The 21,338-nt window shown below is 43.3% G+C and overlaps 1 protein-coding gene and 1 long non-coding RNA gene across 7 annotated transcripts in view; one reads left to right on the top strand and one right to left on the bottom strand.

Annotated features, from left to right (window-relative positions):
- Positions 1 to 1,435: 1,435 nt before the first annotated feature.
- On the top strand, positions 1,436 to 3,662 carry LOC118565157. Its single transcript, XR_004932220.1, has 2 exons — positions 1,436 to 1,553; positions 2,553 to 3,662. It is a non-coding gene; the product is annotated as an uncharacterized LOC118565157 (long non-coding RNA).
- A 2,253-nt stretch (positions 3,663 to 5,915) lies between these two features.
- The window catches only part of zgc:91944 (HNF-1_N and homeodomain domain-containing protein), a 29,197-nt gene continuing 13,774 nt past the window's right edge, over positions 5,916 to 21,338 (bottom strand). For 2 of the 6 annotated variants that reach the window (XM_036144844.1, XM_012875772.3), the window contains 7 exons: positions 20,515 to 20,625; positions 19,151 to 19,390; positions 15,856 to 16,012; positions 11,259 to 11,341; positions 8,781 to 8,876; positions 8,550 to 8,668; positions 5,916 to 6,266 (listed from right to left, as the gene is read on the bottom strand). In XM_036144844.1, the coding sequence (XP_036000737.1) occupies positions 6,126 to 6,266; positions 8,550 to 8,668; positions 8,781 to 8,876; positions 11,259 to 11,341; positions 15,856 to 16,012; positions 19,151 to 19,390; positions 20,515 to 20,625 (947 nt within the window). In that variant the 3' untranslated portion in view covers positions 5,916 to 6,125. Of the gene's footprint in view, positions 6,267 to 6,749; positions 6,829 to 8,549; positions 8,669 to 8,780; positions 8,877 to 11,258; positions 11,342 to 15,855; positions 16,013 to 19,150; positions 19,391 to 20,514; positions 20,626 to 21,338 lie in introns of all 6 variants that reach the window. The other 4 variants (XM_021323192.2, XM_036144843.1, XM_012875773.3 and 1 more) reach the window with 4 other exon arrangements.

The raw sequence follows: 21,338 nt of genomic DNA, 5'->3' as shown, positions 1-21,338 counted from the left end.
CTAACAGCAATAAAAATGTTGTCTAGTGGTTTAGGTGTGAGCTTTCACATCTCGCGATGAGGAAAATTTATTTCTGGAATTAGTGTCGTCGTTGTGCTCCTAGGCACCGGTTTAAATATGTTTTCTGTTGATTTTTAATTTTTTTTCAGACTTGTTACAGTGTGGAAGAGCAGTTGCTATAAAGCACTGTTTTATTACTATATTAAAATATCAAATAATCCCAGAGTTGAGATTGTGAACGTCTTTAGCATCTCGTATTAGTGGTTAGCTTGGTTAGCATCAGCCTAGCTACACTAAACAACAGTCTGTGTGTTTCGCTAAGAATCTGTACACCCTTAAATTAACTCACATCTCCAACAACATATGGCATTGGGGTTTTGGACTGGCTGTTCACCTGATAGGGCCAATCATGCTGAAAATTGTCTGAATATGGTCAGCAGGGGATTTCATCGGAGCATCTCTGGTCTGAACACCATGAAAACAAAAGAAAGTATAAATAAAACTGCATTCTTTAACCCTTTAACACCAAAGGTTTCGGCAATGACACAGTTATCTATGCAGATTTTAAATTAGCGTAACTCTGTGACAGTTTGTGCAGTCAGAACAATTTCAACGGTTTTTGAAGGCAAATAGATTTTTCTCTTTACTGTCAACATCGTGTTGTTACGGTTATTTCTCTCCCGGCTTTGCAACAAGCCTGCAAATCGGCCTCTTGGTCCCTCCCTCCCTCCCACACACACGGATGGTGCAAAGAGAGCAGGAATAAAACAGAGACAGAGCGGAATAACGAAGAGTAAATAACATGAAATCTGTCTGAAAGACGACCTTCCAGGACAATAAACCCACCCACTGAGCTTTCTTGATCGTTTTGAGAGCGAAGGAGCAACTTCTTGTGAAGAAAGGTAAAGTTTGACTTTCTTTGGCTGTATGGAGCTCTGCAGTATTTCGATATGTAGGTTTTGCTTTGTACACATGATTGGATGTGTGTTGATACTTTTTCTTTAGAATAGGTACCAAGTAAATACATTTTAGTTACATGTTTACTTTTAAGTGTAAATGTACACATTTGTGCATAATGCATTTTGGTACATGACTGTTGACTGTTTAACTGTGTCCTGCATGTTTGCACGCATGCCTGTTTGTATGTCTGCATAGTGCTCTATATAGTGGGTTTGAGTCCAGCTAAAGATTTTTCTCCACTATTTTCAGTATCTGCTGTGATGAGGAGTAGCCAGGAGTAGGAAAAGTGGGACAGGAAGAGGCAGTTCCCACACTCCGGAGCACAGTGGGAGAGGCCATAGCATAGGCGGTTTTAGACAAGGGCCAACAGGGGCCGGTGCCCCTGTAGAACCGGCCCTGGCCCCCGTTACGGCCCCTGTGCCGAACTGAATGCGCTATCACAGAAACCGGAACTGATTTGCCGCCACGTTTCACGGGGAATGTTTAGAGCGGTGCGCGCTCATTTAGGATTTTCTCAACACGACAACAAGAAAGAAGGATAGCATTTACAGACGACTTGGACGACTAACGGAAAAAAGAGTAAAGAGACCGAGGTAAGCAAGAAATATGATTGTTTCTTGATGTGCTTTTTGGCTCATCTTTGAGTGCTACTGCCGTTTTTACTGTAATGAAACTTGGCGTCATATTTAAACTTTTGCTTAATGGAGTCCACACTACTTTAGGAACTGATTTAATATTTTCCTCCATGGCATTGCTTTACCAGTGAATTATATATAAAGTTGCTAGTTTTAAACTTAAGGATATTTGAGATTCTATCACAGTTATGCCAATTATATATTATCCATTACTTTCTTGCAGCACAGGAAACGTCAGTAGTCATGAAAAGAAAAAGAGACATTACGTCATATTTCACCGCTGTTAGCAAAGAAAAACGTAGAGAGAGGGAGGATGACAGAGCCAATGAGCAGGATGAAAGAGAGAAAGAGGAGATGATTAGCGAGGAAGCTGACATTGAGACATCAGAAACAGAAGCATTCAATCTTGAGAGTGAGGAAGAAGATGTAGGCTGTGAGGGAGAGAGTGAGGAGCAGAAAGGACAACCAGTGGATCCTCCATCACATGTATCAAGTTCACAGCCATCAGGTTTGTGATGTTGAACAAACCTGTGTAAGTGTTTAAGTGCTACTGAAACATGCTGACTTACTATTGCACTGTAAAAAGAAAAAGAAAAGTACAATTTTCTTGAAAGGATTGAATTCTTCCTTGATTTGACCTGGCAAATAATCTTGTCTGCCAATGGAATAAGTATTTTAACCCTTAAAATAAGATAAGAAGACATACTCCATTTGAAATAAGATGATGGAAATTATTTTTTGCTAGTCTAAGACCAAAAAGCTTTCCCAATGGCGGATAATATTATTTGCCTGCTCGAATCAAGGACAAATACAATTATTAAAAACAATTACTTACTTTTAGTTATGTTTTTTCAGTATGATCTTAATGGATTATAATGAATAAATATATACAATTACAAGCTAATGAATCAACTAATGCTCTGTTACACCCTCATCTTTTCATTCATTTCTTTTCAGATATCAGTAAGTGCAAGGATGATCCACCAGTGCAGCCTTTGAGTTGACCTAGAGTTTGTTGTGCATCTAGTTACGCTTCGCAAATTGTTTGGGGAAACGAAGCTTCTTTCAGATATGCTGCAGTCATCAACTGTTAACCTCTCAAGAGCAGCAGATTTAGTGGAAGGTTTGGTTCAGACTTTGACAGATTTCAGGCAACAGTCCTTTTTTGACAACCTGTGGGATGAAGTATTAACCATCTGTGAGCAGTGTGATGCTGCCACCCAGTCGTTGGCAAAACGACAAAGAACAAAAAGTTCTAGACTCCATGAGTACCACATACTAAGCTCTGTTGGTCAGAGGGAGCAAGTTTGTGATAAAGAAACTTATCGGTCCTCTTACTTTTATCCTGTCATTGACTGCATGCTTAGTGAACTAAGCAGATGTTTTTCAAAGACCAACTGTGAGTTGATGAGTTGTATCCAATCTCTTAACCCCAAGAGTGATGCATTTTTAATAGACACAACTCTGTTTGAATTTGGCCGTCTTTATGATGCCAATATTGAGGCTCTGGGACCTGAATTCAATCAGTTCAGAAGACTTTTCGAGACAAAACTAAAGAGTCACGAGATTGGAAACCCTTCGGATACAGTGGAGTTGATCCGTTTCATTGAGCCATACAAAGACGTATTCTGCCAGCTCTTTAGACTGTGCAAAATTGCTGTTGCACTCCCAGTGAGTTCTGCTACCTGTGAGAGGAGTTTTTCCAAACTAAGATTAGAGAAAACCTACCTCAGGTCCACTATTACCGATGAACGTCTCAGCAGTTTAGGGATGTTAAGCATTGAATCCAGAAGGGCAAAGGCTTTGGACCTTGATGCATTTGTGGACTATTTTGCACGAAACCACAAACGCAGAATACTATTATTGTAGTGTTTGGTATTTCCAGTGCAAGACCATGAGAAATTACTGAAATGAAAATGTGACTGTAGGTCTCCTAAATGTTAATGTACAGGTTTATGAAGGTTTGTGAAGGTTTATTGTTCCTATGTGCTGTATGTGAAATACTTTGAATAGAAGTTTTTGTTACATTGGTGCTCTAAATAAACAAAAATGTTGTTTAAAAAAAAATTTGTAATTTTTTTTCCATTCTTCTATCTGTGCCCCCATGAAAAAACAGTGGCCCCACCTTGCCCCCCCTGAAAATTTTTCCCTAGAACCGCCCCTGGGCCATAGGGATGCCGGAGGTGCTGCCATAGCCTGGCCAGCCGTGTGTACGGCGTATCAGTCTGGAAAGGAGATGGTAGAGTCCAATTTAAAAGGCGGGACTAACAGGGTCAGCGTCACCAGGTTAGAACCAATCGGATAACTACGGCTGTAATAAGCTCCAAGCGATGCACTCTGTTTTTCAATTTGTAGTCCCTGAAACATGTCATGACATCGAGCAAACTCTCCAGTGAACGATTTTTTGTTTCACCTTCACCTTCTTAATATTCCAAGGCACCACACAACAAAAATCTCCATATGTATCTTGACTGTTATGGTAGCAGAAACGCGCTGCTGCATTCTGGGCAATACTGTCGCTGAGAGTGACGCATCGTAAAGTCCCACCTCCCGCGCTGTGATTGGTCCGGTCTGTCTTGGGCCGGAGGGGATGGAGCCTTGCCGGACTGATTTACGCCGTGTAGGCCGTTCTGATCAACGTCCATAAAGAGACCCAGAGAAAGACTAGGGAAATGGTGACAGAACACCGCCAACAGGTCAGGCCTCCTATGGTTAGGATCGACAACACGCGCAGAACGTTGATGAGACCGGCTGCAACCGAGGCCAGGCTGAGCATCGAGCAGTACATGAAGGCAACATCCAGCAAAGGTGTGGCTGAGGTTTTTTGTGCTTGCTGACATGAATGGCTATACCGTCGACTTCAAGCTCCACACCCGCAGGTCCAAGATGGCCTCAAGGAGAGGGGCTCTCTCTCTCTCTCTCTATGTTGTAGGCAGAGTGGTCAGGAAAGACTACCTGGGTTTCGGGGTATACAGTCTTCACAGACAACTCTCACACCAGTCCCCTCCTCTTCTGACACCTGATGCAGCAAAGAGGAGTTGGTGTCCCTACCACCAAGGAAACTGCCCTCACCAAAAGATCCCTAAGAGGTAGTATCCAGTGGATCAGGGATAGGAATCTACTGGTTGGGAAGTCTCTGCCTGCTCCAGCATCCATCACCGTGCAGCGCTGGCAGAAGTAACTGATGGAGCTCAACCAAAGGTCTCTGTGCCCACTGCAGTGACAGAGTACAACATGTTGTTGCTCCAGACCAGACGAACACAAGGAGGTGGTCCGGCATTGGGGTGACATTGCTGTAACAAAGGCCTATGTCGTCCACAAGGGTCGACGTGCAGCAAAAGACCCGTCAACGTTTCCCACAGGAACTTCTGCACACCACCTTGGAGTTACTCTTCAAAATGAGCCCCATAAAAAAAAAAAACTGTCTTTGCCAGCAGTGTTCAGTCCAAAACTCAGAGGGCCAGCATGGGGAGGTGGCACTGGGTCTACCACCAGGACTCCCAAACTTGAAGGGAGAGGGACTTGTGGGTAAGAACGCCTGGAAATAGTTTCCATTGTTGGCCTGTTTTTTTTTTTTTTATTGCAAAAGTAAAAGATAAAAACAAAAAATATATATAAATATGTTTTATACTGTTTAAATTTATGATATAAAATCTTATCTTATGTTCATCTGCAATGTTTTATTTTTTTTACCAAAGCTTTAAGATCACATTTTATTTCTCTGTTTTTCTTCAGTTTAAAGTTTTTTAACACGATATTGTAAAATACAGGCAGATGTTGGCCTTTTCTGCCCGTTTTACAGTAAAATAAGAAAATCAATGCCAGGCGGTCGTTTTTCGGCCCAGGTGTTAAAGGGTTAAACGCAGTTTTCATAAACGATGCACATAGTGAGACAAAAAAAAGAAAAAGAAAGCTGGAGCAATCTGTCACTTCGGGATTACCTGAGATTCCAGTTATCCCTCTGGGTTTTACAGAATTCGCGCCAACAGCACGTGTCGATTGATTAAACCCATCAATCACTTTATAAACCAGGTAGGGGTCAGAGCCATTCCAGCAAGTGGGGGGCATTTTTTCTCTTTCATTAAAAGACACAAGCCACACTTTCCCCAACGGCCGCTGAAACCTGACCTGCAGGCTCAGCACGTTCCACTCAGCAGCCACGCGCTGGAATTAACGAAACACGGAGCAAAGGAACCGGGGAAAAGCTGATGCTGAAATGGTGAGGTGTCCTTTACATGATGCCCCCCCTCACAGGATTCAGGCATTTTGATACCATCTTGGAATGCACTATATATTGATTTATATACCTTAGACCTTATATTACCTATACATAAACTTTATATTGCCATTATTATAAGCAGGATTACTGTTGATAGATGCGGTGGCCTCCTCACCTTCCCGAGGCACCTCAGAGAGCTTCAACGCCCTCCTTCCGTCCCACTGACCCAAAAGGTCCCGCGTGGGAGGAGCCGGAGGGGGGGGTTACTGTTCTGTTTCAGACCGAATCAAATTCCGTTCGGCTGGGTTTAGTCACTCCTCGTCCACGGACTCCCTTTTTGAATCCTCGTCCTTCTGCTGTACGCCCTGAGTGCCGGGGCTCGGCGGGGCCTCCCCGCCGGTCAGAGAGGAGCGGCTCTGGTGGTCAACGGTTTTCTGGGAAGTGCTGTCCTCCTGTGAAAGGCAGAGGGTAATTAGACGGCCATGTTGGATCCCCCCCCTGTGAACTGGAACGTAAATATCTGTTCCAGTTCAAATACTAACAGGTTTTCTTCTGTATGTACTTGCAGCCATCTTCCCAATAGCTCTGAGCAGCCTCCCTCATTCCCGCAGCATGATACTGCCCACACCTTGCTTCATAGGGGGGGGGGGGGGGGGGTGTTCTTCTTTTCCACAACATTACCAACTACAGCTGCAGCTCAACAACTTAGAATATCATCAAAAAGTCAATCGATTTCCATAATTCAGTTGAAAAAAAAAAATTTAAAAAAAAGGAGTTCCACTCCTACATATTCATTACATGCCTTCCCATTTATCTGAGTTTATTTCTGGTAGTTTCGAGGATCATTATTCACTACAAAATGACATTATTTATCTCCATATAGCTATATTTATTACCAGCTTAGAAAATGACCAAGAACGCTTCCCAAACCTCACCATCTAATCTGTTATCCGCCCCAACGGCTCAAGGATGGGAGTCAAGCGCAGCTTTTAGAGCAAGATTTACTAACACCACCTGGAGATAACAAAAGACCAACAGCGTTAAAGAAATGAGTCGGAAATCCTGTTTATGGGCTCTAATCAGCAGCAAGGTATGGATTGAACTAATTAAACTTCTTGACTGGGGATGTCTAAATGAACCGCAGGGGGATAAGAGAGAGTCAGGTTGAGTTATTCTGATGTTATTAATGAGGCACAGCACCTTTTTTTCTGTTTTAAATTTGACCAATGAAAAACTGAACTCTGGAGTTTTAAATATGGTACGCACAACATTTTGATTGGCTGCTGTTCCCAATCAACCCGCCCCATGCTCCTCACAAAAACGGTTGTTTCTCTGTGGCCCGATGGGGAACTGGCGCTGGGATAGCCGCGGGTTTTCAGCGCTAGAGCCCGAGTTTGGTCTCGGTGGGAACACCAAGAGCTGGTGCTTAACAAGCTCAGTGCCCAAACTGGTGTGGTGGAAAAGGCCCGTTAATGTGGCTCACGTCAGAGCAGTTTACTGACTCCAGACCTGATGAAACAGACTGGACCAACATCAGACACAGCTCCGTAAATCACAGCCGGCTGTGGAAACTTAACTCTTGTGCTTGGATTCTCTCCACTCCCCCACACCACCCCCACTCCTAATGGTGTCCCGCCCTACTCAGCGAAGGAAAGCAAACACCTCTAAACAGTCCCTCGGTCTGGGTCAGTGGGCGACACAGGCATGGGGAAGACTGCTGACTGGACAGACGTTCATCAACCACCCTTCACAAGTAGGGTGAGCCACAACAGATCTGGACTGTCAAGCAAAACTAATGTAAGAAGCTCCACAAGGGGCAGGCTGAGGCCGGAGTCAGAGCATCAAGAACCGCTACGCAAAGACGAATCCCACACAAGGGCATCAAGCCTCTTACAGGGGCTAAGGAGAAAAGATCTGGACTGGTGCTCGTTGGTCCAAAGTCCTGCTTTCACATGAAAGTAAAGTTTATATTTCCTTTGCAAATCAAAGCTCCCAGAGTCTGGAGGAAGAGAGGAGAGGCACAGAATCCATGTTGCCCAGAGGGAAGTTTCCTCAGTCAGTGATGGGTTTTCTGAGCTCCACAATCAATGCTGCCGCCTACCAGGAAATCCTAGAGCACGCCATGCTCCCCTCTCCAGACAAGCTGTATGGAGATGCTGGTTTTATTCTCCAGCAGGACTTGGCACCTGGCCGCACTAAAAGATAAAAACTAAAATGTTCCAAGTTGAATGATGGAAACACCACTTCCTGAGAAACTAAACGTGTGTAAATAGACATTGTGAACGACAGTGTTATAATTCTGTGTCAGACCAAGAACCTATGGTCCAAACAGCAACATGTTTGGAACCATGTAGCAGGCTCTGAACTGGCCTGGCGGTTTATCTGGTCCTCAGCAGGGGGCGACAGCCCTCACAGCTTTGGGAAAGAAGCCGTTTTTAAGTCTATTGGTTTTTGATTTAATGTTCCTGAATCGTTTAAATGATGGAAGTGGGACAAACAGGGCATTGCCCTACCGGTGTATTTTTCTTGCTATTCTAGTTCTTTGAGACGACCCTGAATTTATACAAATGTTTGGTAAATATCTTTTAATTCTTGCTTTCTCTTCCACTTTACAGTTAATGACCAATCTAAATAGAATACAAGCGTGTTGGTAGCAGGCCAAATGAATAGTTGAGCATAGTTTCAATTAACTACTAAGCACTTAATTGCTTGACTACACCTCCGTGTTCCCCTACCTGCTCTGAGAACCGATGGTTCACCGGATCTGCAAACTCTTGCAGCTCTCCCTCTTCGCCGTTTGAGTGGCAGCTCGGACTTGGCACCTCAATCCCATGGCTTTCCAAGATGGCAGCTTCTGGGTGAGATAAAGCAGGACAGAGCAGAGAATGAGCGCCCACCGGTGCGTGCGCGCGTGTGTCTTTGTGTGCGAACCGCTGGCCGGCTCCCGTCGGCTCAGCTGCCCTCACCTATGTTTGCTCTTCTCTTCATCTCCTTCCGACGGTTGGCGAACCAGTTATACACCTTCAGCGCCGTCACCCGCTCAAACTCTGACAGTTTACAGCCTGGAGGGGGAGAGGGATGAATAACACACGGGGCCTGCTCCTGCTGAGGTTCAGTACTGACATATATCCTCTGATGAGCAGAGCTTTGTGTTTATGTGCTTTCTGGGTTTTACTGTGAATCTTTGCAGCACACTGAGGAAATGTGCAAAACAATGTGAATCAGTTTTATTTTATTTAATGGCAGACATTTTTTTTTTTACATTAATTAACAAAGTTATTAGATGTTAGAAAAAACCAACAGGAGGGAATACGATTTTTATCCTGGAGTCTGCCGTCATCGTGAGGGTAGCTAATAATCCAAGAGCTTAAAGAGATTCCAGAGAAAAGATAAGGCAAATACCTGTATGTATGTAAAATATGAATGGAGTTCTGTATTTTAGGATGAAGCGCCATCTAGTGGCCGACACTAAACTCTCCTGCCTAACAGAGCCAGTGTTTGCTTTGGCCGCTCTCTGGCCACCATGCAGTCATCCGATCAGACAACAAACTCCTCTATGCACTGAACGGTGCCAGAGTCCTATGAGGGTTGGGTTCCTAATGAGAAAAACCTTAGCTTTATAAACAGGGTGTTCTTTCTTTTTAATATATTTTTTATATATTTTTTTCCACGTAAAGCTTAGAAAAGTATCTAAAGTTCTTTCCAGAGATTAAAGCTCTTAAAAAAGTCGTGTGAAGAACCTTGGAGACAAAGAACCGCTGCTACATCTCAGCACTAACCGCAGTGTCGGTGCTCAAGATCTGTACTTTAGGATAAAGTAAAAATAATATTCACACCTGTCAGCTACAGAGGAAGGTAAACGTATTTATATAAAACTAGGGCTGGGCAACGATTAAAATATTTAATCGCGATTAATCGCCCTGATTAATCGCGATTAATCGCGATTAATCGCATTGTATTTACAAACTCCAAGAATGAATTCAAAAGTAGTGTAAAGAGCACTTTTATTTTAATGTTCTGCTGCCATATGAACAAAAGTGTTGTAACATTTGTAGCACTTATTTTATACTGGATATTTTCAACCCATCTATTGAATTTAGTGCACTAGTTGATCTTTTCTTCATAAGAGAACAAGCACTGCAGCCAGAATATGGCCTTTTTTGACCTGCTGTATATTAGCCAGTCCCTAAGCTTGATGTATCATGAAACTGTTGACCTTTTGGGTTTTGTGGTTTTTATTTTATTATTACAATTTAATAATAATAATAATAATAATAATAATAATAATAATAATAATAATAATAATAATAATAATAATAATAATAATAATAATGTTATGTTCAGTGTTTTTTCGCTAATCCACCTCTTATATATTTCAATCCTTATGTAATTTTGTCTGTGTTGTGTGCACCTGCCTGTTGCTTTAATCCTATTAATTTCCCCGTCGTGGGATAAAAAAAGGATTAGCTAATGTTATCTTATCTTAAATAACACTTTTTAATATATGTACTGGGTTCTTTCAAGGTCTTAATTACATGTTATGTGTGGGCTCCAGTAACATCCATCCATCCATCCATCCATCCATCCATCCATCCATCCATCCATCCATCCATCCATCCATTCACTGATCTACCTGGATGTTCCCTGGAGGACTGAAACGCCTCAGTCAGAGACGTCTGTGGGTCTGTCGGGGCAATGAGAGAAGTTTCGTCTCCTCTCTCCGTTTCTGGGGCTCGACGTTTTCATGTTTTTTCACGTGCTTAGAGAAATTTGTTGTGTTTCCACTGAAATGAACCGGCTTTTTACAAAACATACAGCTTGATTTCATTTACGGTATTAAAATAAAGCCGAACGGTGCTACTTCCTCTGTTCATGTTTTTTCGCTGCTGCGGTCTCTCTCAGCTGTTTGTGTATTAAGTTTGTGTGCGAGCTGAGTGGGCGGGCCAGGCTGAGCCTGCGTGCTGATTGGCTGGCGCCGCTGAGCCATGTACGAGAGGGGAGGGGGAGCGGGAGAGTGCTGCCGTGAGACAGCGCGCTGCAGTCAGCGTGCCTGCTGACTGACACTGACTGAAAGCTGACATGCGTTAATGCGCGATAAAATAAATATCGCCGTTAATAGTCTAATGAATTAACGCGAAATTAACGCGTTAACTTGCCCAGCCCTATATAAAACATATATATCTGTGGAGAGAGGAACATGTCAGCAGATAAACAGGAAGAAGTGCATTTTCTTTCCAATATGAGGAAGAATAAGTCTCCATGGATGAAACAGAAGAAATAAAATCTAATCAAAGCAATGTTTGCTTATATTCTCACTAGCTTGATAATATAGTTGGAGGCGTCTGGACCTCCTGGTCTGTCGGAGGGAGGAAATAAAGACGGCCTGCAGCGAGTAAAAAAAACAGAATCTGAGCTGATCTGGGAGAAAGCGAAGGTCTTCTCACCTGGCTTCTGGATGACAGAATTACAGGCGTTGGCAATCTCCTCCCGCTTGGCCTCATCCGGATACTGGTTCTCCACGAAGAAGCTGTGAGAGAGCATCGCAGGGGTGCCGGAAACAGCTGAATCAGGTCATGTTGCAGATGTAACGTTCACAGCAAAAACGGAACTGGAAATAAGTAAAATGTTCTTAAAATTTGTGTATCTGTCCTTGATTTGAGCAGGTAAATCAGATGATTTGCCAATAGAATAAGAATTTTGCACTTAAAATAGGAACAATTCATCTCCATCATCTTATTTCAAGTGCTGGATGTCTAATTATCTTATTTTAGGGGTCAAAATACTCATTCTATCATTCTATTGGCAGATAATCTTATTTACCCGCTAAAATCAAGGATAAATACACTAACTTTAAGAACATTTAACTTATTTTTAGATCTTATTTTTGCAGTGTTTACAGGAGTATTGCTGCTTTGTCTTTTATTACACTTCATCACCAGTTAGTCCATTTCCTACGCAGAAGGAGAACATAAGGCTCCCAACAGCAGACTAATACATTTATACATGTATTCATTTTTAAAACAAATCCCACTTTAATCCTATTCACAAAGATGGTTTTGTGTAAAATGAACCCAGTTTAGCTACATTAAAGATCCGAGTGCCCCCCCCCCCCCATTTTCTCTGTAAATTCATTCTCCTGCTTCTGTCACTGCACGGCTAACTCATTATCTCGCATTACAAAACACGCAGGGATCAATTCCTCTCAGCCCTCTACATCCTCTCGCCTCGTCTCTCTCTCTCTCTCTCTCTCTCTCTCTCTCGCTCGCTCGCGCACCATCTTCACCTCTGCTGTATCGTCCTTGGGTCCAAACCAGCTCGTAAGGAGCAGCACTGCAGCAGAGTTGCGTAATCCGGAAGGCGCTGCTGGCGAGCGTTGTCTGTGTTGCTCTTGTTACCGAGAGAGCCCCAGACTGCACTACACTTACAGCGGGCATGTAATAGAGAAATCAATTGTGCTCAGCGGGTGCTTCGCTGCTTTCTGTCAGCACGTCTCTCTGGGGCCAGCGTGTTAAAGAAGAAGCATGGCTGAACGGATGCGTAATGAGAAGGGGGGGTGGAGAGGTGAACAACGCTGGGACCCTTTTTGACTTTGCTCAAGAGCTCCAGGGTCTCCAGAAGCAATCTCAGCAGGGTAGTATTTTTATCACCAACTTTACAACATAACATAAAAGCAAACATAAACGTGGAGTTCTTATTTAAAGACACGAAAAAGCTGAATCAATTTGCTCTAACTTGCTTAAGGATAATTTATTCACATTGACTTCTTCAAGGCGACTGTATTTTCATTTAGGCCTCCAGAGTGAGATGACCGTGGGCTAAGAGCAAGGAGCAGAAAAAAAAGAGAACTAAAAATAAGTAGAATTTTCTTGAAATGATTGTATTTGCTCTGGATTTGAGCAGGTAAATAAGATTATCTGCCAATGGAATGAGTATTTTTACCCCTAAAATAAGATAATTAGACATCCTGCACTTGAAATAAGATGATGGAGATGAATTGTCCCTATTTTAAGTGCAAAAATCTTATTCCATTGGCAAATAATCTTATTTGCATGCTCAAGTCAAGGAAAAATACTCTCATTTCAAGACGATTTTTCTTATTTTTAGTTATATTTTTGCAGTGCAGAAAGATGTTCCGCATAATGACAGTTTTACGTGCAGCTGCCGTAATTTATTGCTGCTTTATTCATACAGGCGGGGTGTCTACATATTTCTCATGAGAAACATCCACACTTTTCCTAATTCACTCTAAAATACTAAATACAAAAGGTCTCACCATAACATTATTATTAGAATTTTTTTTTTTTTTTTTTAGATTTTTTGACAGGTTTTCCGTGTGGAAAAACTGACCCAGGAAGGAAGGAAATTGATACACGGGAGTTAAAGAAACACACGATTTGATCCAGAAAGGCAAAACAATAAAGGAAAGGAAGAAGGGAACAAGGAAGGAAGAACTCAAGGATTCAAAGGAACAAAGGACAGAAGAAGGGAGTTAGGACATAAACAGAAGACAGGATGAAGAAGGGGAATATGAAGGATTTAAGACAGGAAGAAAGAGTAGAAGTCCACAAGAAAAGGAGAAAGGAAACATAAAAATGAAGGAAGGAAGGAAGGAAGGAAGGAAGGAAGGAAGGAAGGAAGGAAGGAAGGAAGGAAGGAAGGAAGGAAGGAAGGAAATGCAATAAAAAAGGGAGATGCACAAAAGAAATTATATACTCAAATAGTGAAACAAAGAAAACTTTCAGCAAGGAAATGAATGAAGGAAGAAAGTACAAAAAAGGTAAAGATTGGAGGTACAAAGGAAGGATTGACACAAGCAAAGGCCAGGAGATGGAAGAGGGAAACATGGAAAAATTGGAGATAGAAATGAAGAAAGGAACTAAGAAAGGAATGAATAACAAAAAAGAAAGAAAATACAAAAGGATTTCAGCTAGGAAAGAAAAAAGTTGGGGCACAAGGAATGAAGCACAGGAGGAAAGAAGGAGCCATGCAAAGCTTTAATAGGAAGGACGGAAACAAGGAAACAAGGAAGGAATTACGCTAGAAGGGAAGGAATGAGGGACAAAGAAAGAACTGCAGAAGAATACAAGGACACAAGAAAAGGAGGGCGGCGGGTAATATGGAAGGATGTTAGAAACCATGAAAGTGATTTATTGTCTAGAATGTGTAGGAACCGTTTATACAGTGAATCTGTCAATTTTCAACAATATAGAAATCTATTATGATATCAAACTGCTTTGAATTTAATTATAATATAGTTCAGTTAATTTGAGTTTGTAATGATACGAGACAAACATTATCAATGGTGGAAACCTATCTGATTGGATCAAGTCATTAAATTGAGTAATTAGAGTTTTGGTTGTCAGAGCCTTTTCTATTGGTTGTCCCACATGTCAATCATTCTGACACACTCCTGTTACGCCACGTTCCTAGTTAGTTTCCGCTTGCTGGCTGCGCACACTTCTACTGTTTATGTATCCGGTTAGCTCAGTGGTTAGCTTCGGTGTTAGCTCCGCTGCTTTCACTGTATACTTTGAACATGGCTGAGAGTCACAAGAAGTGAACTATCCAACATGTTTATGAGAAGAGGAAGGCCTCAGTGGAATTTTTTCACACAATCTACCTGAGAAGAGGAAGAGCAGGTAAGACGATCTAGCGCATGCGCAGTTATTCAAGAAGGGACTTGGGGAAACTTCCGGAAAAATCGCAGACTCTACCTTTAACTTTGCAGCAATCCCTCCACGAGAAGAAACACATGGTGACAGTGGAGCAGAACAACTCTCATAACAGGAAGAGACATCAGTAAGAACCCTGTAACAACGGGGTGATAATGTAGCTAGCTATTCAGCAATCACTGAGGCAGCTAAAGAAGATTGCTTGTATTAGTTCATCATTTCCTCACAGTACAACAGCAAATACTAATACTAGTGTGCTCTAGTTTTCCTTGCATTGCCAATCCTAGGTTGAATCCTGTATTTTGCATGGTTTTTGCAACGTAAAATGTTGACTGATAATTCCATTTTGATATAGGTCTGAACGATAATTTAGTCGCGATATATATCGATTGTTAGACGTATATATGATGATAGAAAAAAAGAGTCAATAAAAAGTTCAATAGAATAACAGTTTTCCTACCTTATGCATTCTAGCCATGTTGGTTAATATTACATCATTACATCTTCCCAACCAATCACAAACGCAGATGCAGGGACCAAGCTCCGCCCCCTTCAAAGAGTTCAGAGAGCACTCGTTCTTTTTTCTTTTTTAACAACTAGCAGTTTTGGTAAAAAGTTGGTTGAATGAAGGGTTGAGTTTGAATTTAGTGCTTGTGTGTTCTTTATCTAATAATAGGTTGCTAAGCAACAGTATAAAATAGCCAGGGATGCACTTGAAATCTATGTTTTCAATTTGTTGATAATTATTGATATCGATGAATAAGATTTCAAATTTATCGATATGCTTTTTTTCTATATGGTCCAGCCCTATTTTGATATCAGAAGAAGAGGGAGTTTGGAAAGCCCTAAGTGAAGTGTAGTGGAGAACGATCATTCAGCTGCAGCAACCAATCCCTGACGCACGCTCTGGAACCAGGCTACTATATCCCACATGTGCAGTTCCCTTACTCCACAACCCAAACTAAGCTAAAGTAATAAGGTCTTTGAAAAAAAAAAAAAAAACATGGGGTCAAAGATTTCAAAGGCTCAGCACAACTGTTGATTACCGGCGAGCAGAAAGTTGTCAGATTTTATAATCGGCGGTACAGAGAAAGAGTGGTACATTTTTCCCCCGCTCCAATGGAAAGTAAATGCAGATAACACTGTGTTGAAATAAATGGCACATGGTCTGGGGTTGTATGGCGTTTTTATCAAGTCCAACAACCCGAAAGCGCCATTCCCCCGTTCACTCACACACTGGTGGTGGTGAGCTACATCGTAGCCACAGCTGCCCTGGGGCCGACTGACAGAAGCCACGGGGCCCCTCTGACCACCGGCAGCCGGCGAAGCGGGAGAAGAGCAAATCTGAGGTGCCTTTAAACGCGCTCACCTCTCCATGATCGACTGGCACTCCTTCCTCCAGGTGAACCTGCTCCCCCTGCGCAGCCTGAGAGGACCGCCTACTATCCCCGCTCTGTCGCTGGCGATGATGCCCGTTCTCCAGTCAGGCTCCTCCTTCACCAAAGAACGCATCGACAGGGTGGCGCCTGGGGGAGCACAGAACGCAGAGACAATTCATCTCGTGCAAACGTTGCAGCCCTGCTGGCTGACAGCCTTACAGGTCAAGTGAACTTTTACTACATGCATCTTAGAACTTGTTACTTTATCGTTTGAAGACGCTCTTAAGCCACCCTGCTTCCTGAAACTCTCACTTAAACCGCGACAAACGTTACACTGACATTTCATAGAGGGGTACCAGCGAGGGCCTTGAATCCCTGCGCTCAGTTTTACTGGTAGAGGATTAGGCGCAGGACCAGATCATTGTTTTCCTGGTTTCGGTGTTTTGTTTTTTTTAAAGCCGTCTCACTGCACACGAATCAATACTCCTCCCGTCTTCTGCCATTCCTTTTAAAACAACGCAGCGGTGCTTGTGTGGTCGATGCATATTCATAGGGCAAAATAAAAACAAAAATCATGTTTGTATGCGAGAACTGTAACCTGATTATTATTACGACAACAATCAGACGTGAGATAGAAAGAAAAACAAAGCAGTCCTCCCAGCACTGCAGGGAAAGGCGAACGATTCACATCGCTCAGGGGTGTCTGACTGACGCAGCCAAATGTCTCTGAATGAAAATAATTCTCTTAACAGATGAGCTTAGAATTAGGTCCAACATCTGTGAAGGGCCTTTCTAGGTAAATAACTTTAAACTAAAAGGAGGTCCAAAATGGTTTATTGGATAGACAAGCGCATCCAAAACATGCTTTTAGTTAGAAATGTACGCCTTAGGCTCTCCTGGTTCTGGCTGAAGCTGTGGAGTAAGTGGGCACTTCCATTATGATGGCCCAGACTGAAATCACAGATTGATTCATAGATAGGATCATAATTATAGCTGGCTCTGTCTGAACTGATGCACGGTCACGGCTGAAAGCCATAATGTGTTTGCTTTGTTTGCGTCACTGCTTCGTCGCTCTAAGGTGCAAACATGCTTTGATTCTGCGCAGCTATGGACGCTGATCGGCAGAACTGAAAGTCGTGGCAAAGTTTAGAAAACTTAATGAAAGTCTCATCTGCGCTGTGTTTTAGCCTTTTAGCCCTGTTAGCGGAGAGGAAAATATGAACGATGAGGACTGTGGCTGGTTTCTTCTTGAATTTGAAGAGCAGAACAGTTTCTTTTAAATTATTCTTCTCCAATAGCCCTTTTTACTCCAAAGGAAACACTTTTCGGTTTCCATCAAAAGGAAGCGAGGTCATGCCCATAGCGTCCAACTATCAGACCAGAAAGAACAGCGGGGAGAGAGGTTCCGCTGTCATAGGGCTGGACGTTAATTCAATAACAATATATATCTATTGATAGGCGTATATCAATGATAGAAAAAAAAGGGTCAATAAAAAGTTCAATACAATAACAGTTTTCCTTCCTTTTGTATTCTAGCGTATCATGTAGGTTAATACTACAGTCGTTACATCCTCCCAACCAATCACAACGCAGACCCAGGAACCAAGCCCCGCCCCCTTCAAAGAGTTCAGAGAGCATGCGTTCTTTTAAATACAGTTTGGGTAAAAAGTTGTCTTAATAAAAGGCTGAGTTTGAATTCAGTGGTTGTGTGTTAAGAAAAACAGGTCGCTAAGCGACAGCATAAAATGACCAGGGCTGCATTTAAAATATATGCTATGAATTTGTTGATCATTATCGTCCAGCCCTACGCTGTCATGAAGAACGTTTCAGGGAAGCATGAAAGCCCAGGAAGTGTCAGGCCCTCCCCCTAAAGAAGCTATCTGAGGAGACGCTCCCTCAGACTGAGGGGACTGTCTAGTGAAGTCAAGGCAAACTCACCAACCCTTTCCCTGGAAATGCTGTAGTAAATACAATATGGGATCAGCCCATCTTCCAGGAGCATCTTTGCTCAACAATATAGGAGAAATACCATTGAAGCGCCATGTCCACGAGCACAAACACGGTCAGGAAACGTCAGTGCCTGTATTCACAAAGAGTCGTCTCAGAGAGCTCCTACCTAAAGATTCCTACCCAGCAGTCTCAGCTGCTGAGAGCTATGAGGATAGACGTGACAGATTTTTCTATCCTAGTGGGGTGGTGTGGTTGACCCCGTTGAGCTGTGATTGGTTGATAGTACAAGAAAGAAAAACAGCATAAATGCGCTCCTAGTAATGGAGGAAAATTAACTGATTGAATTCAGAAATGTATGTCATGATGAGGTCATTTTGATTGTCACACGCAATCAAAATGCACGAGCGCACCTTATTTACATCCTCATCATTATCTGGATTTGCTTATCTAGTTTAACTCTCCCGTCATTTTACTCCTTGTCTAAAGCAGCTGTATTTTGCAAAAAGGACAGAAAATAGAGAAAAAAAGGTGGCAAATACCGAACTGTCCTGCTCAAAGCGCTGCTAGGAGAATAAAGCAGTGTTTAAAAGGTAAAATTGGCCCTCGGATCACGGTGCAAATAGACGGACTTTGAAGCGTACTGCTACAAATATTAATACTTTTTATCCTCAATAAAATTACGTTACTAGACCCGCCTTAAACCTGTCAGGCTGCTGAAATTAATATATTCTCCACATAGGAATGATAAAGTTTATCTTAGCTAAATAATGATATAATATAAATATTTAAATAATTTTATGATTGTTAAAGAAGTTTATGTTCTCATTTCCTCCACAGTTTAGGTGGTGAATCAGCCAATCAGCTCTCTTTGTTTCCACAATCTTCTCTGCTTAAGACACACCTCACTACTCCAAACATGGTTTGTGAATAACTTAAGAAAAATCTTAGAATTGAGGAGATTTTTTCCTAAAACGACATCACTAAGCGCTACTTTCAGACTCAGGATTCTTTGTGAATATGGGCGCTGATTTTCATGCCTCTAGAACCTACTGAAGCTTAGCATAAACATGCAGCATTTCTCTATAGTAGCATTTCAACCTTCATTTTTCTGTATAGCATAAAAAAAACCTGACAAAATAATAATAAAAAAAACAAACTCTGAAACAGCACAGATGTGAAGTACAATTCTTTCAGTCTCAAAACTAATAAAAAAACAGAGAAGGATATAAGCCCCTTGGAGCCACATCCTGTCAGAAACAACGACAGTAGGTGGAGGATTACGGCTGTCGAGGTATGAGGGTGTCCTCTGCAGCTCGCCGCCGAGGCCGGGGTTACCTGGCTGGGCCTGGGCAGCTGCTGCGGCGGCGGCGGCGGCAGTGTACCACGGCAGCAGGTGCATCAGCAGCTCCCTCTGCCTGCTCCACGACGGGCTGTGGTTGGGCATCAGGCTGGTGTTGGGGTTGGGGAAGATGTTGAGGAGGCTGCCGCTCGCCCCTGCTACCGTCCCATCTCTGTCCCCTCCCCTGGCCCTGGGCGTGGGACTCACGCTGTGCTGGCTTTCACTCCACCTCAGGCCTTCATTGGGACAAAACCAATAGTCAGGCAAGGCCACGGATCGGGTTAGACACCAGGTGCGGTTTCTCGGACGCGCTCCTGTAGACCTGCCGTGAGATTTGCGGGACGCGTCGGACAGCAAACGCCTGCGATCGCCTTTGGCCTGGTCGCAGATTGGAAGGCTTTTTCAGACTACAGGGAACTGACTGATCACGGGCAGGTCCAAAGGAGCAAAGTATGAGAAGCGAAGGACAGCAGCCATTTTTTTTGGCCCAGGAAACAGAAAAAAGGTCATTCTTGTTAGTATTTCTGTAAAAAGACTGTTAGCCATGTAGGGATGAAAACCAGCACCAGAGTACCTCCAGCATCGGGGCTGGAAACTGTAGAGGAGCTGAAGCAAAGCTTTGGCTGGGTGGTAAAACAAAAAAAAAAGAAAAACAAGAAAAAGAAAACAGACAAACGCAAAACAAGCAGCAAACATGAAGGCTGACAGCAGATCAGCTGTCAGACGACTTGTTTCTCGACAGTAAAATAAAAAAAAAAAAACAGCACGATGCTTTAGAGTGGAAACATGCTGCTGAGCATCCTGAGCAGCTGAAGGCGGGCGTTTGTAGCGGCTTTGTAGGACATGAAGAGGTCAGAACGGATCCCGGCTGTTACTGTAGCCCGCGTGGACGGACCGCCTTCATACATCGCAGCTTGATTTCCATGAGCCGAGGGCTTATTGATTAGAAGCTCCTGTGACGGGACTACCTTTAGCATTTTGTCTTCCCTCTGAAACTGTAGATCTGTCCCGCGTCCTTCCTTGACCTCGCAGCCCTCCAGGAGCAGGTTGGGGGGGGTTAGCAGGAAGGAACTGGAGGTGGGAGGGTTAGCCATGCGGGAAGGTGAGGGGGGAGCAGGCAGTGGGTCATATTCACTAAACACAGAGCGTGTCGTCTCTGCTTAATAAGCCTTGAATGACCTGATTTATCACCATTAAACCTGACATTCAACCATAGGCCAGAGAGCAGCACCTGCCTAAATATTCTTTCTGTAGCTAGCATTGATTACTCCTGTGGGGATCAGAGTCCCCTTACTGTAGTGGGTAAGAGGTCTAATTCCCCTCCTCCTCCTCCTCCTCCTCCTCATACCCTGCACCTCACCTGGATTGTTCCTCTCCAGCAGGTACCAGCGGTAGAAGGCTCTGCGCTTGGAGTCGCTCATCTCCAGCCCCTGCTGCAGGAGCCACTGGGAGATGTAGCTCTGGCTGATGCCTGCACACAGACGGCAAACATATAACCGTGTCAACCCGAGCACGTGCCTCGTCATTTCATGATGTCGGTGAACGTCAGCCGGGCCCGGATCGACCGTCTCCACGGTGATTTGATGAGGCCGCCCCGACGTGGACGTTTCACTGAAAGACGCGCCCGCTTGACTCGCGAGGAACGTCCTGCTCTGTTTTCACACAGAAACGGCACAGACAAGCACCGTCTCCGGCATTCTCACGTCTATCATTAGATGTAATAATACACAGTAAAAGAAGGGTGGTAAAGGGGGGGGGGGGTACTCTCAATGGTGTGTTTTATGACAGGAGGCGAAGGGTCAAATTGCTAAATTGTTCTGAAGGGCAATTTCCCTCACCATAAATGAAAGCATGAGATTTGTTATGTAGATTGCGCTGTGTGGGTCAGAGTAGGGATCCTTAGGGATGTAATGGCAAAAGTTAGCATCTTTCATACAGAGGACCCTGGGTCAAATCCTGGTTGCGTCAGAAAGGAGAGGCACACTAGTGCAGACGCAGGGCGTCGCCATTTTTACAATCACACTGGAAGTCCACACCTGAGTGTTTGGACATTTCTTCTTCTTCATCTAATATGCAGACACAGACAGAAAGGTTAGGGAAGCTAAACCTAATGTCAGTGGATTACCTAAACCTGATGTAATGCCTGCAGTTTATCCCCTCCCCTGAGGGCTAAACCTAACATTG

Source organism: Fundulus heteroclitus, chromosome 13 (genome assembly GCF_011125445.2).
Source record: "Fundulus heteroclitus isolate FHET01 chromosome 13, MU-UCD_Fhet_4.1, whole genome shotgun sequence".
In the NCBI taxonomy this organism is placed as follows: Eukaryota; Metazoa; Chordata; class Actinopteri; order Cyprinodontiformes; family Fundulidae; genus Fundulus; species Fundulus heteroclitus.
Note: the sequence above shows the minus strand (reverse complement) of the source record. Positions and strands in the feature narration are given on the sequence as shown.